Source organism: Corapipo altera, unplaced genomic scaffold (assembly GCF_003945725.1).
Source record: "Corapipo altera isolate COAL_440 unplaced genomic scaffold, ASM394572v1 180, whole genome shotgun sequence".
NCBI lineage: Eukaryota > Metazoa > Chordata > Aves > Passeriformes > Pipridae > Corapipo > Corapipo altera.
Window position 1 is genome coordinate 5,248,862 of NW_020884915.1, and position 16,236 is coordinate 5,265,097.

The 16,236-nt window shown below is 39.8% G+C and overlaps 1 protein-coding gene across 2 annotated transcripts in view; it reads right to left on the reverse strand.

Annotated features, from left to right (window-relative positions):
- The window catches only part of WDR11 (WD repeat domain 11), a 39,617-nt gene extending 26,159 nt beyond the window's left edge, over positions 1-13,458 (reverse strand). For both annotated transcript variants that reach the window (XM_027655264.1, XM_027655263.1), the window contains exons 1-9: positions 13,331-13,458; positions 11,672-11,783; positions 7,856-8,009; positions 6,032-6,205; positions 4,923-5,109; positions 2,956-3,121; positions 2,472-2,586; positions 1,352-1,547; positions 210-313 (exon numbers count right to left, since the gene is read on the reverse strand). In XM_027655264.1, coding sequence (XP_027511065.1) covers positions 210-313; positions 1,352-1,547; positions 2,472-2,586; positions 2,956-3,121; positions 4,923-5,109; positions 6,032-6,205; positions 7,856-8,009; positions 11,672-11,783; positions 13,331-13,416 — 1,294 coding nt within the window. In that variant the 5' untranslated portion in view covers positions 13,417-13,458. The remainder of the gene's footprint in view (positions 1-209; positions 314-1,351; positions 1,548-2,471; positions 2,587-2,955; positions 3,122-4,922; positions 5,110-6,031; positions 6,206-7,855; positions 8,010-11,671; positions 11,784-13,330) is intronic.
- Positions 13,459-16,236: the final 2,778 nt, after the last annotated feature.

Genomic DNA, 16,236 nt, shown 5'->3' on the forward strand with positions numbered 1-16,236 from the left:
AAAACACTTTTTCTTTCCTCAGAGAAAATGAACTTGAAGCATTGGTCCTCAAATGGATTCATTTGATAACTTCTTTAGCAAACAGGAATTCTTTAATTTCAGAGTTACTATTTAAATTGCACAGAAAACAATTCTAACAAATGCAGTTCTCAAGCTAAAATGCACAACCATTTAAAAAACCCTGTAATATTAATGAAAGCAATTCTTACCAATCATGTTGTCTAATGAGAGGTCTGGAAGTTTATTTTGGAATGCTCCTACAGGAATTCCACAGAAGGAGACTGGGGAATACAAAGGTGATGCACTTGAACTGCTGTAAAAGGAATGAAAACAAAATGTTTTTCTTTAAAATCTCACTGCAAAACACTTTCTGTTCACATTTTCATGATGACCATGAAATCCAGCAGGATCAAGAGCTAATGAAGGAAGACTCCTTCAAAATCCATTAAAGACTCTGTGCCAATTACAAATATGCTTTATACCCACAATCCCCAAGGCTCAGTGGCTCTTCTAATGTTATTACATTTTTGGGGGGGTTATATAATTATGACAAGGATCAATGTTTTGGAAATTACTCTTAAGGACACAAGAAGTAAAACCCAGGAACATATGGATTCTAAACAGCTTTCCTGGATATGCAGCACAAGGAATCCAACCAGCAGTATTTTTGAGAACACCAAGAATAAAAATATTAAATCACTGATGAGCAACAAAAGGGTCTAAGTTGAAAATCTGGTACTACTGACATTTGAAAGTGTACTAAGAAATCTATTTATTTTACAGTAGTAAGTTATTTATTTTAGTTATTTATTTTATTTATTTATGTTATTCAACAGTACTTTCAAGGGTTATTGCAGCAGAATGACCTTAACACATTGAATGCTCAAAGAACTACATTCCTTCACCAAGTATTTGTAGAAACTGCTCAAAGTCTAAAATTCTAGAGGCTTTGTACACAAAAACATTGTTTATACCACCATATTCCAGTCACCTGCTGTGCAGCTTCATATTGTTCAGTGTCAAATTCACACAAACAAAGCAGAAAACCCTTCCCCTCCTGGAAATGTAGTTCTTTAAAGACTCAGGTGACATTCCCCTAAAATAATGTGAACATTCATTCTATCTTTTGTTTTCTTACTCCAACCACTTAGGATGGAATTATCTCTTAAAGAAAGAAGAGGAAATACAGCTCCTTCACTTCCCCAAGGAAAGGGAACTAATCTTTTTGGATGACACATTTTGTTCCTCTTCCTTTCATTCTCATGTGTCACAATACCAAAAAAACAACTGAAGGACATCACCATAAACGTAACAGATTGAAACCACGGTAAGAAAAAATAAATCCCATTACCTGTTCCGAATATTTCTGCCGGAAACACTGGATTTTAATTCCCAGATCATCACCCTGCCATCACTGACTATGAGAGCTGCAGAGTTCTCATTCACTGGGCAGCACACCATGCTGAAGGGTCGCACTGTTTTGGTCACCCTGATGGCATCACACTGACTTCTTAAATCATAAATCAGCTCCTGAACTGGCTCTGGATCTGTAACATCAATGGTCCCACACAGGACAAAGAATTAGAGTGAAAAACACGGGATGGGATCAATCATCAGAGGCATGTTTGAAGCTCTCTGACTGAAATCCATGTTTGGGAAAAGCAATCAAAAACTACTGATCTTGCTGTACACAGCACAGCTCTGAAAAGTTCTCCAAAGTGTAACTTTGGCTTTAAAATATCTTCTTCCACGTGAATCTTGCAAAATCTAAAAAATAACTGTTTAATATCTGGGCACAAAGTTCATCTGCTCTCCACAATTTAAAATTCCAGGTTTACTGGCAGACCTGGAGGCCAGTAAAGTAGCTCACTAGAAATTAGCAAACTGCCCAAATCAAAACAACCACAAAAAAATCACTTATTTACATTTACAGAACTATGTTTTCCCTTTTTTCCAATCTGCTCCGTTGTATTTAGAAGACCATCCTTAGTAATATTTCATAAAAGAGACAGAAGTTTAATAATTTAGATATTAATCTAAACCCCATATCTTAGTTCTAAAATCAGTTCTTCCAATTGACCAAATGACTTCCAAAACCTTGTGCTTGCCTGAAAAATATGTCCATTCTTAAAGATAAAAAGAACACACTACTCATCTTTTATGTATAACATCCTTGTATCTGTGACTGCTAAGCCAGCTTATAATTAAAGTATTATTTAGTGATAAAAGGATTTTGAGGATATTAACATAATCTATTTTGCACTTAACATCAGAGAAGTCAAAAACCATTTTGGGAAAAAGCAGCACAAATTTAAATTTAAATTCAATGCACAGGGAGAAAAAACACTAGAAGGGCTGTAATTCACCATCCTATACGAGGCATGATGGTTAATACTGGTGTTAAATTATTAATTAAAAGGCATCAAAGGACATTAAAAGGCATTTCAGGACGTTTTTGACACAAAACTTACCTGGCTCTTCACTTGGAGTTCCAGTTATGCTGCAGTTGGATCTGCGAACCCTCAGAGTTATACAACCATTTTCATGGAGGCAAAACAACCCATCCCTCTGGAAACAAGGAATTACCTGCACAGAGAGAGAGAGACATTATATCACATTATCAAAATTTCAACCTTAGCAAAGGGCACTTGCAAATACAACACACTGATTGCTGATCTATAAGCGAGTCATAAAAAATGTCACCATTAATGCAACATTGCCATGATTTTTTTTTTTTTAGGTACAGGATTTGTGACTGAGGAAGTCAATTAATGTGAAAAATTAATTGAAAGGTTTTGTTTGAATTGTTTGCTGGTTCAGAGGACGTTTTCCCCCCGATGAACTAACTTATTTTCATTCTCTAGAACTAACCAAACAACTCTCAGAGGATCACCAACTTATCTATGATCTTAATAAAATATTTCAATGATTAAAAACCCATCAAATCTTCATTACCTGTATGAAAGGCACGCCTGTTCTTTCAATTGCAATCACACCCACTGTCTGATTCACTTCCAGGTCAAGAATCAGAATTTCTCTGGGGTACAATAACAGCATGTAGTTTCTCTTGGAAGGCAAATATGACAACTGGAGACAGTCATTGAGTGTCACAGACTCAGCACTGTAAAATGTCAGACACATAAACATTTATCAGGTTCTGTCAAAATAAAATTAACAGCACGATTTCTCCTGCAGCTGCATTTGTTTCAAGTAACCTCTATTTTGATCATGAGGCAACTGCAGGTTTCCATTTAACTGTTACAGCAGTGCAGAGCATCACTGAGCTCCAAAAACACACCCTGTTGGCTTTTGTCTAAATAAGATTAGAGAGCAATTTTAAAAATAGCATTTCATTCAAATGGAACAAGTGTAATTCTTGCACACCTCACATACAAAGCAATTCACTTAGGAACAGTGCTGGCTGCCCTGACATTTACTGACATTCATGGGAAATTACCCTTAAACATATTGCTTACTCCAATTTTTATATTGTTATGCATATTACTTTATTTGGAAATGAACTGAACCAGTGTAGCAAGAATCCCAGTCTTCAAATATTCAGAGAAAGTAGCAAAGAGAGGAAAGTTTATCATTTTATGAAAGGTGAACAGGAGATTAGCTGCAAGATAAAGGAGTTCCTGAGGGACATGGAATCCAAGGAACTTGGGTCATGGTGAAGAAAATCATCCTCATCCCATGCTCAGTTTTCAAAGCCTCTGAACTCATTTAATGGATGATCCCTTTGAGGGGTTTTGTTTTTAATCTCATTCCACCACACACTAAACCCTTTCACACACTTCCTGCACCTCATTCCTTCCTTTGGGACTCTGAGTCCCCTTTTGTCTGCACTTTCCTGACAATCTCCTGCTCCTCTTTCCTCAGAGTTTCCTTAAACTCATATAAAACCCCACAAATCTTTGCTGCTACAATTTTTCTTCCTATTTTCTTTTCTCATTCTAGTCTTTCTATTCTGGATTGAAAAGGAGGGAGAAAAGAGAAGCCAGTCATACCTTTGACAGCATTCATATTTAAATTAAAATGCAACCAAGAGAAAGCACAAAAATGGTATCTCTGATGGTTTGCTGCTAATGCAGAGCACACATAGGGCTGCAGCAGCCTATGTATTGCCTCAATATTTGCAAATCAGGCATTATAGAACAGAAAATGAAAAGATCATGCCCATTAACTTCATATAAAAATCTTCTCCTCAGTCAAGTCTTCTCCTCAGTTTGCAATTTAAACTCCCTATTATAACAGAGTACAAGTTGCTAACTGATACAACCTGATTAGTGGGTTCTCATATTTGCCATAGGTTTGAGAAATACTTTTAATGCTCAAATAGAAAATACAAAGATAATTATTACGGAAGAAAACGGCCTAGAGAATTTCTAATAAAAAAATATAATCTCAAAATGCAACAACTTAAGTTTTAGAAGGGCAGAAAATATACAAATAGGAATGCAATCATAAATTCTAATTTTATTTATACACCAATCATTTAGAAAATGCCTCCTGCTGCAGTATCATGTACAACATTAGAATGACAACTCTTCTCAGGTACCTGCATAATTTTTATTCTCTAGCTATATCACTCCTCAATCCACAACCAAAATGAATTATGGGAGCTCATTTTCATCTTTTTTTTTTCCACTAAGAAAGCTGTTTCTGAATTTACACCTGCATAAAAATCTGTCAGCAAAAGGAGAAAATTATGCCATTTGAGTTATATAAAATATGCTGAGATGATATGGTGGGTTTTATGAGCAGAACTGGATGTCAATGTTATATTCCTAAATATTACCCTCACATCTGCCTACCCCAGTGAATCTTCTTTTTTTAAACTAATTACCTTATAGGCTATTATATCCATAAGATATACAGGTATACAAAACATTATCTGAGAAGAAATATTTGCAACCTACCTCGGTTTTTCATTACTGATTAAGATTTTTACTTTATCAAGGGCCTTTTTGGCCCCTGTAGCAGCAGCCAGCTTGTTGTGAGAAGGACTGGAATGGGGACTAGAGATGTAAACTTTCTTCCCTGAGCTGGCAGGAGCTTTGGAAGGAGAGAAGTCAGAGATGAACACTATTCCTTCACTGGTGAGCACTGTAACAAGAAAAAAGTAAAAAAGCAAAATTCAATCTGCAATTTGATTTTGGCATTCCAAGTTTAATGACATCTCAGTGAGGAGAAATGGTAATAACTTTAATAATACTCTATCAGGGAGAAAACTCATCATTCTAGACCATTAGCACATTCTACTGAAAAAGCAGCAGATGGCACATTACAATTAATTAATATCCACAAAACTCCCCTTTCAAAATTAAGTTTATATTAAAAAAATACTGTATTACTGGCAGAAACTCAGTTATTCTCTCCCATAAACTGTTTTCCTTTAAGCTTCACAATGCAAATAGAAGAGTTGTGCACATTGGCTGCATCACCACTTTTTGTTCTCATGCAGAGCACAGCTCAAAGAATTCTTAACTCATGTTATTTATGCTGCAGCATAAAGTTTTGGCTCAGCTGAATAACTAAGATGTCTACAGAAGGCTGAGTGGTATTGCAGATGAAAAAAACCCAAAATTACAAAGCATCAAACTCTGCTGTCTCATTAGAGATCAGGACTGATGGAGCTGAATTCCAGAAGAAAATGGTGACTCTCTTATTTCTCTCAGTTTCTTTCTGCTAAAATGAATAAATGTTCCCTCCATCCCCCTCTTGACATCTGAATTGCTTCTGAAGCTGATGCTCACGCTGTATTCCTTAAAAAAAAAATCCTTTCTGTTGAAAATAACATTTATTCTTGGTCTACTTATTGGATTCTCCCTCTGCAGCTATCCTCTTACACTTTTTACATTTCACATCGGCCAAAGACTTCCCTGTCTTTGCTTTGAGACTCCTTCATGGCATTTATGACATTATTCTCTCCAATCCACTACATTTAACCTCAATATTAACATTCTAGCCTAACATTTTTCCTGGTCACACGTAACCAGGTCACAGTATTTTATACAGATAAACTTACAAGCTAAGTGTGATGGATCAAAGGGGTCAAATGAGAAAGACAGGATGTTTTCAGCATAACTTTTCTTCCAAAGTTTGGTGCCTGTGTCTGCATTCCACAGTACAATATAGTTAGGTGGGTGAACTGCAAGCAGCAAATCTCTAGAAGCATCTTGATTCCACAGCCACTGCATGTCTGTCAAAAGAAAAGAAGGAACAACAGTGAAATTCATTTAAAAATAAAGTTGTTCTATTTTAAAACTACTCTTCTTCCATGCCTCATCTTTAATAGAATTAATAGTGGTTTGTTAGCAACAGGATGTTTCTATTTCACCATTCCAAAACCTAAGTTCCTATTATAGCCTGAATTTATGTTTTTAACAATCAGCAACAAACTGGGTTGCACATGTCTACACAAATGCACAAAATCCATGTCCTACCTGAAGAAGTCACACGTTTTCAGCCACTGAATTTCTATGTGAAACAACCCATTGTACTGTACAGAACCACTGCAGAGTTAAAATTAAGAGCACCATACACCATCCCAATTAATATCTGGGAAGACACCATGAGCCATAACACCATCTAAAATTAATATTTGAGATGGTATCAGTACTGGACTTGGAAACAAACGTCTTCTCCACTTCAAACACTTTTTCAGAGCTGGTAAGTGCTTTTCCCTGGGTTTCACAGAGAAGAAAAGAGGGACAAAGAGCAGCCAGGTGTGTCCAAATCTATTACACTGGAAGTTAACAAAAGGTTTAACTCCTTCTCAGCTGAATGCAAAGTTTGCATCAAATAAAAGGAGAGTGCCTTATACTGATGCACCACTTTCCTCCTCCCTGAAACAGTGAGGAGAAAAGTGTGAGGCTTTTTTCCTGAGGCTGCAGCTGTCATCCCACAAAGCTCTTGCAGATAACCCAGAGAACCAGATCACTCTGGTGCTCAATCTCTGTATTTGCACCACTTTCTACAGCTTGGAGAAAGTCAGAGGCCTCAGAAACACATGGAAAGGAAGGGAAAAGAAGCTGTTTTTGTTAGAGGTTATTGCTGAATCAAATCAGCAACTGAGGACAACCCAGAATTTTAATTCTGTTGCACACACAAACAAAAAAGTAATAAAACTAATAAAATTAACTGCAGTGACTCACTATCAGACTTACAATATTATATCTTCTTTCACAGGATTATAAAACCAGAATAACAAAAACCAAACAACTTATTTTCATAAGCAGGCTTTTATATAATAGGAGTTTAAAAAAACCACTGGGTATAACATAAGCATCATCACAAGTTTTTGAAATAGTTGAAATGCTCAAAAAAACCTTCTCTCTCTGCTTAGATTGCAAATGTATGTTATCATACCAATCTATTTGATCAGAAGTAGCTACATAATGAGCTATCTACATAACTGTCAAAATATATGTGCCCAATCAAAACCTTTAATTTCTATAGATGTAATGCTGTTAAAGCACTGCACCCCCTCAGATGGCAGCAGCACTCAGGTGCAATTCAAACTGCTCCACAACCCCAACTGAAAAGCAGGAAGATGTACTTGACACTGTAAATGTTATTACTGCAATCAGTAACATCCATAAAAATGGATGCTAACTTTTTGTCTTGGAAAACATCACCATAATGAATTAAATCTCACAGCATTCCTCTGGGAGACAGTAAATCTTACATTTCCTCATAAAAAGAGCAAGCAAATATACAGAAGGCTGGCAATGCCAAGAGCAGAATTCACTGTCAGAACAGAGCACAGTTTATAAAACACAGGTGATGGATTTGTACACAAAATGCTCCATAAAATACCTTCCATAGGAAACCCATCCACTCTCATTACCTTGAATTGGTTTGGAATGCTCCTGTATTTCACAGCGAGCTGCTCCTGTTGCCACATCCCACACAATGATTTTCCCTGTGGCATCAGCAGAAGCCAAACGTAGGGAATACGGGGAGCCAATGTTGTGATGGTAATTTTCTTTAGCCCATTTAACCTGAACACACAGAGGGAAACTGGTTAAAGGAGACAAACATATATAACACAGACACCACACTTCATATTTTTTCAGATGGATAAACAAAGAATAACTCAATAAAAAGCATTGTAATAGTTAATGTCAACAGCACCTGTGTAAAATACCTTTAAGCTTCCATCACTTGTGCAAATAAATTTAAGGTAGGTCCCAACTTAGCTGCATGACTGCATGGCTGATATTCTCCAACCACATAAATCAACAATCCCTGCTCCTGAAGGTAACTACAGCAACCCAAACATACACCTTATGTATATAAACAGTTTACTCAAATATTTACAGGAAACTAAGTGGCAATATTTATGGTTCTCTGGGCACCCACAAACCTGTGCCTACTGATTTCCAAACAAATGGAAGTGGAAAAATTATAATCCAATTTTTATATATGCCCTAAAACATGTCATTTTTGTAATCTGACAAATATAGGTGTAATATGGTACTGGGGAGGAAAGAAGGTTAAGTCTTTCATCTCTGTGTTGTCTCATAGCTAAATAATCAAAAAAAGAAGGTATTATTGACACTTGCTAACTTTTCAGTCCTTTTCAGCCCACTGATTTCCACACACCACTTTCTGGTTTGGGATTTCAAGCTTCATGGGCTTGCAAGTTGGCAACACCTGTGAAAACTCTGTGTCTTGAAATCTGAAATATTTTGTCTTCAAGTCTTCCCAGATTAAAAGGGCACAGATAACACTGATTTCTCCCTTATCTTTTTAATATGGAGTTGTTTTGCTACCTGGTTTTAAGGTGAACTTCTGTCCCTAGGAGAGACTGAGGACACTGAAAGAATAAAGAAAATTTAATGCAAAGCTAAAGGGAATTTACCTGCTACAAAAATTCCACTACGTGTGTGCTGTCACACCACCTGACAGAGAAGGGGGGAGGCCAAACACAGACCTTTTCTAGTTATAAACTCAAAGCATGTTTCTACCTGAAACACAAAGAATTCCAGAGAGACTCTTCTCTACCTACAAATTTCATTTTTGCAATTCCTGCTTCCCTGCTGTTCAAAAAAGAATCACCCATGAGGATATCTGCAATTACTGTAACTGTAAAAATCTACAAAGCCATTTATTCCTCAGTTAAAGACTTATTACTTCAAAGCAAATTCCAAGTCTAGAAGACATCATTTCTCAAGGGGAGGAGTTGTCACCAAGTTATGAACAACAAAAAGGAGATCTTTACTTGTGCTCTCACGACATAAATCTCTTTTCTCTCTGCTCCAACAAGGTCCAACACAGGACCTGACCCTCTGCTAAAACAAATTATTTTCTTATGATATTGGTCACTGCCTGTCTACCCTGACTTCAAAATACAGCAGCATCAGTCAGAAACAGCAACCAGAGGTGACTTTTTTTAATGTTCACAGTCTACCTCATCTCATTTATAATGCCTTATTATCTCTGTTTATTAATACATCAAAAAGGATACAAATGGAATGTCAATCCTCTCATTCCAGTGACAGATCAAACCCTTTCTCTTGTAATTAGATTTTCCTCTGTAGAAGCACGCTTTCAAGTACTCTTCCTAAAGGTAAAATCAGATATAATCCACTCTGTACAAGGCCATCAGTCTCCTGCAAACACCTTTTGTACAGATGGACAACTAACACAGATCAGTTCTCAGTGAATCCATTACCTATTCCAGGCACAGTTATGACAACCAAAGGCCAGGAAGTATTTAAAGTAAACCAGTAAAATGCACTGCAGAAGGATTATGAACCAATTGTTTTATTCTTTGCTTTTTAAATTACAGATGTGGTGTGTGTTTTGACATTTTTCAGTACTGAAGCACAGGTTCTTGAGGAGAAGATCCCTGGAACACTGAGTTTGCTGGTGTGAGCCTCTGCTACAAAGAGTTTGTCAGACATACACTGCAGACTTCTGCAAGATCCCCTCCAGCTTATTTACACTCTTAGCACCTATAAACTCTTAAAAAAAATTAGGAATCAAAGAAAATTTCTTACAGGTGTAAAGGTATCTGCAGTGATCATGACCTCATAATAATTTCCTATATAATGCCTACTTCTTAAAGTAGAAGGGAATTTCTTTTCACTCTTCCACCTCATGAATTAGTCATTTTCTTACAGCATGTTTCTGTTCCTAGAGCTTCAGGAAGTGGTTTTGAAAAATTATCTTAAAAATTAATGGACTTCAGCATTTGGTTTCCTACTGAAATGATGTTACTCCTCAGTGCCAGTGAATGTAACCAAAACACATTAAGATGCATGGATAAAAAAAAAAAACTATCTGTGCTACAATTTATTATCTAAGTCTCAAAAAATGACATAAAGGATCTGTTTTGAAACCTAACCCTTATAACTTCCTTTTTTTGCCAGTCAGTTAAAAATTCTTTCTAATCAAACAAAAATAATTCCTGAACTTTACAATCATTTTTAAATGCTACAATGTCATTATCTGTATGACTCTTGGCCAAGACTTTGTATGGACCTGTATCAGTTTTGCCCTACACAAAATTTTCACTCAGGATTTGAACAGTCCATTTATTATTATTCAAAAGCTCACTTGACTGGACTCTGTAGCACAAAAATATACATTATACCATATAAAGATACATAAACAACATCAACTACTGAATATCCTGAAATTTCAAAGCCATTCACCAAAAAATTGGCAAATCTTTTCCTGTACACTAAATTACTTTAATGTGCAAAAAGAAATCATCATAACATGATACCTCAGAAGTCAGTAAATTATCAAACCTAAAGACAAAATAATTGTGTTTAATTTTAAAATACCAGAGTGGCCATGTCTGATACAGTACTAGTGTATCTATATGGAAATAGATATTAAAGAAAATAGTGTGTTTGCAGAAGGAACATTCAACCTTTTACTACCAAAAAACCCCCACCAAAATCCCCCTATCTAAGAACCTATTATTCTTCATACATTACTGACTGCCTTCTAAAACAGCACTTGTGCCAAGGACTGTTAAACATTACATGTGCCAGCCAAACATCCCTCTAAACCCCAGCTGAATCTGCCATTGCCCACAATCAAAGAAATGATGTATCAAAGAAATACATCCTGTTCCACACTTGACTCAAACTCTGCAATTTCAAGTCAAGGACCTTGAAAGGAAAGTACAGGTGCCCCATACTTGAACTTAAATTTTAGCCAGTTTATATCACTAAAATAAATGTTCAGTTTTGTCTGCTATTGTTCCTGTTCTCTAGGTAGGAACAGAAAAAAAAGCTTAAAAGTAATTTTCTAGACAAATGGTGCACTTCCCACCACAGGGAAGATCAGAAAGGGCATCAACAAAGAGCTTCATTTGATATTTTGTAACGTCCATTTGAAATTCTCTCATGTTAAAAGCTTTCCTAAAAACATTTCTGTGTTCTGTAACACTAATAAATTTTTCTTGATATTCAAAAACCTCTATATATTCTATAAAGAGAATATATATTCTATAAACCTCAGCTCAAATTTCAGCATGTATGGTTTGACTCAGCTGTAACAGAGTTCTTGTAAAATATGGGTATTTTACAACACATTTTATCTGAAAATCGAGTGCAGTATCATGTCAAGTATTTACAGTGATTTAGAAAAATAACATATTCAACAGGATCAAGTAATATACCTTAAAACATGCACATCTCACCTTGACAACACTAGCTTTGTGTCTTTCCAGAACTTGTAAAGTCTGAGCAGTATTGGCATCCACTATCAGCACAAGGGAATGACATCCATATGCAATCAAACCTTGCCAGCCCCTGGAAAAGCACATATCATCATCAACAAGTGAAAAACAACAAAAGCTCAGCACATCAAGTACGAGACTTTTTTTTTGCTGAGTTGAATGTATGCTACTGGACACAATATTTGATGTTTAGCAGCTGGTAAATACCATTTAATAACATAAAAGCACTATAAAATGCCACTGCATGTCTGCTGAACCACTTGCTGACAGAACCCTCAGCCACCACAAAGCATCTCTTTGTGCCCATCTGCAAAAATCCTCTTTGCACAGGAATTCATGAAGAGCATTCCCAAATTTTACATGTAAGAACACAGGTGAGAAATATATTTGCCACTATATAATTAACTGCATTTCTTTTATTCATTCATTTATTCTGAGACTAAAAAGTAGCATGTAAAACATTTATTACAGTAACAGCAAAAATCTGCTGAGGCCTGTGTGACTTCAGAAGTTTATCACAGAATCAGAGAATGGTTTGAGCTGGAAGGGACCCTGAAGACCATCTCATTCCACTCCCTGCCATGGACACCTTCCACTAGCCCAGGTTGCTCCAAGCCCCATCCAACCTGGCCTTGGACACTTCCAGGGATGGGGCAGCCACAGCTTCTCTGGGTAACCTGTGCCAGGCCCTCCCCACCCACACAGGGAAGAATTTCTTCTAATATCTAACCCAATCCTACTTCCTTTCTGTTTAAAGGCACTCCCCCTTGTCCTGTCACTACCTGTTTTTGTACAAAGTCCCTCTCCAGCTCTCCTGCAGGTTCCCTTCAGGTAACCAATGACACCTACGAGCTCTGGTGAACTGGCAACAGTCAAAGCAGAAAAAGTTTCAATCTAAGCACTTCTGAGTACTTTGATGTTCACTGCTTTGTAAGCTGACGAACCTAAACGCTACAGTTTTAAACCATGCCCTGGTCCAGCTCATTCATTTTGGCTGCCTGGCGTCCAGCAGTGTTGGGGCAATGAATTACAGCCCAGCTGAGTGAACTCACTGCTCACAGCAATGCTTACAAGAGTACAGGTACTGGCTTTGTACACCAAGTCTCGAAGGCAACAGGAACAGAAACCAGAAGAAGCTGCTCTGATCTCTACAGTTCACCGCACCAGCAAGATCTCCGCCCAGAGAAGGGGATCACAGAGCGGTTTGGGTTAGAAGGCACCATGGGCCATGGGCAGGGACACCTTCCACTAGCCCAGGTTACTCCAAACCCCGGCCTTGGACCCTTCCAGAGATGGGGCATCCACAGCTTCCCTGGGCAACCTTTGCCCCGGCCTCCCCAGCCTCAAAGAGAAGAATTTCTTCCTAATATCTAACCTAAACCTCCTCCAATCCGAACCCGGGAGGGCCTGGGCCGTGCTCGCCCATGGCTCTGTTCTTGCACAGCGCTGGACACCAGCAGCTCCCCGGGCTCCTGTCTGCGGCCTCTCCCGGGGATCCACCGCTATCCCCGCGCTCCAGCCGCCAGCGGGGGCCGCGGGGCTGCGGACAGCCCGGTGCCGGGGACCCGCAGCTGAGGCGAAGAACCGGGACCCCCCTCCCGCCCGCCCGCGGCTCCTCACCAGTCCGCAGCCCCCCGGTTGGGCGCGCTGAGGGCGCCCGTCAGGGTCCGCGCCGGCAGCTTGATGTTGACGGTGAAGCGCTGCATGGCGAGCCCCGGCAGCGCCGAGCCCGGCGGGGAGCGGAGCCCGGTGGGGCGGCCCCAGCCCCGGCTGCCGCTGCCGAGCGGCCCCTGCCCGGCACCGCCCCGCAGGAAGCGCCGCCTCGGCTCCTCCGCCACTCCGGCCTCCGCCGGGGCCCCGCGGCTCGGGAACGGCCGTTCCGGGGCCGCCGCCGCCCCCTGCCCCGGCCGGGGTGTTTGTGTGAGGTGTATGAGGTGCCTGGGGTGTGTGGTTCCAGCCCGCCCACCCCGGTTAAAGAATCACAGCATAATTAGGGTTGGAAGGCACCTCCGCAGATCGCCCAGTCCGACTCCCCTGCCAAGGCAGGGTGGCCTGGAGCAGGTGACACAGGAATACGGGCTGTTGGAATGTCTCCAGAGAGGGAGACTCCACGACCTCCCTGGGCAGCTGTTCCAGCGCTCTGCCACCCTCACCTTAAAGTTCTTCCTCGTGTTGAGGTGGAACTTCTTGTGTTGTAGTTTGTGGTCGTTGCTCCTCGTCCTGTCACAGGTCACCACCAAAAAGAGTCTGGCACCATCCTCTTGGCACCTGCCTTTGAGATATTTAAGTGCATCAATGAGATCCCTTCTCAGTCTTCTTTTCTCTAAACTAAGCTCTGTAGCAGTCTCTCCTCATAACAGAGATGCTCTAGACCTCTCATCATCTTTGTGGCCTCTGCTGGACCCTCTCCAGCAGCTCCTTTTCTTTCTTGTACTGAACAGCCCCAAACTGGACACAGCAGGGACACCCCAGAACAGCCACCAGGGCCAGGGACAGGGTGCTGTGTTGGTTGTACATCACACGGATGGGAAGGGAAAGGCACCGTGGGGATGCCAGAGCCCCTGTGAGCCTTCGCCGAGCAGCTCCAGGGACAGCTGTGCACCTGAGACACCTCAGCAGGAACAGGGTTCCCTGTCCCATCTCCAGGTGCTTGGACAGTGAAGGTTGTCCTCATCTGTACTCATTGTGTTGCAGCACCACAAGGCACCAAGCCCTACCTAAGCAACCTGTCCTCCAGCTGTCCCCAAGCTGTCACTAGTGCCAGGAAAAGCCACCTGGGGTAACACATCCCTGAGCAAGAACACTGAGCATTTGCACTGGGCACACCAGGCTGTAGAGCATTGAGGTTGGACTCGGTGATCTCAGAGGCCTTTTCCAACCTAATTGATTCTGTAAGGCTTCCAAAATAGTTTTCTGTACCACAACATTAATAAGACGACCAGGATCATGCAGCTCCGGGCGTGTTATTTAAAATGCGTGTGCAGTTGGGGGGTTTGTTTCTCTTCAAAATAATAATAATTATTTGCTTGTTATATTTTGTAGAGAAAAAGATGCCACTAGATGGCCAAAGATGGCAAGAATGTAATGCCAGCCACACATGTTTACCATGCTGCAGTGTCACCTTGTCACAGAAGATTTGGTAATACTGATCCTCTTTTTTCCTCTTCTCATTCTAATCACAGTTGAATTTGTGCGAGTGGGAACTCAAGAAACAACCTGCAGCTGACACCTTTTCCAGCTCTCTTCTAAAGAAAGCTGCTCTTGAGACACAATACATTGCTCAGTACCATTTTTTGGGTCACTTTAACATTGGAACTAATTTCTCAAAACCGTCTCATCCCAAAAGATCTCTCTTTACTCTTAACATTGAAAATTCACTGTTTGGAGAAGTAAAGGACTTTTTTGTTCCCTTTCCTTTGTTATCTTTTCAGAACATGATCTACACCTCCAGAGTTCAACTTTGTGAAAGCCCAAGCAGGCACCATCTTCATTGATTTTAGTTATTTTTTGCTAATTGTGTGTTTTTATTCAGTGTCCTTGGCCAACCTGCTGCTGCTGCTCATATTTTTGGAGGATTTTGAGATCTTGCTTTGTTGGATTGGGGGTTTTTTTGAGAATGGTCCTTTGAAAGTTTCATTGCACAATAGAACCAGAGGATCTTCTCAACAGTTTTCTGTCCATTTTCTTGACATCAGAAAAACAAGAGATACATGAAATGCTTAAAAGAAATAGATACTTCAGGTAGCTGAAGATAAAGACAGATACCAGAAAAAAAAGGGGGGGGGGGGGGGAAGACGAAATGAGGGCTGTGTCACCAAATTTGCTGAAAAATTAAGAATTTAAGATTGGTTTTCAGGCTCAGACAGTAGGGTGAAAATAAGGGGTGTAAACCAGACAGATACAGACTGAAGATTCATCAGAGGGATGGAGAGGACATGAGGAAGAATGCAAAAATACATCAAAGCACTTAGTCCTCTCACTCATCTGTAAATACAGTGATAAATTTTTTGCCTGTTGCATGAAAAATAAATATTAAGCTTACAGCTGTTTAATTATGTAGTCAGTAATGTCATTAAACTCATGAAAACCTCTGGGACTAGCAGATGTCCAAGATATGAAACCCAGTGGGAGAGACTTCATTCCAGACAGCTTGAGCTCCAGTGGTCCTGAGAAAGTACACATGGAGAATAAAGTTGTGGGTGATCATGTAAAAAACATGTTAATAATCTAGCTTTTGGCTCATGACTGTAAATAATTTTTCTGTGAGTTTGAACAAGAAGTGGAACCAAAATAGAGAGATGTCTCCCTCTTTTAGGTTTCTTTTTTACATAGTGATTATTGCAGGAATAATCCTGTGAAACCTTCTGGGACCTCTTTAATTTCCATGGCTCCAGGAGCTCCAGGGATCCACTGGTGAACCATCACATTCTGGGCCTGTGCAGTGTTGCATTCCATTATACAAACCCCAGTTTGAAATCAGGGTGTATAACCAATTCATACCTGCTATGGGCCATGGTTATATTTGC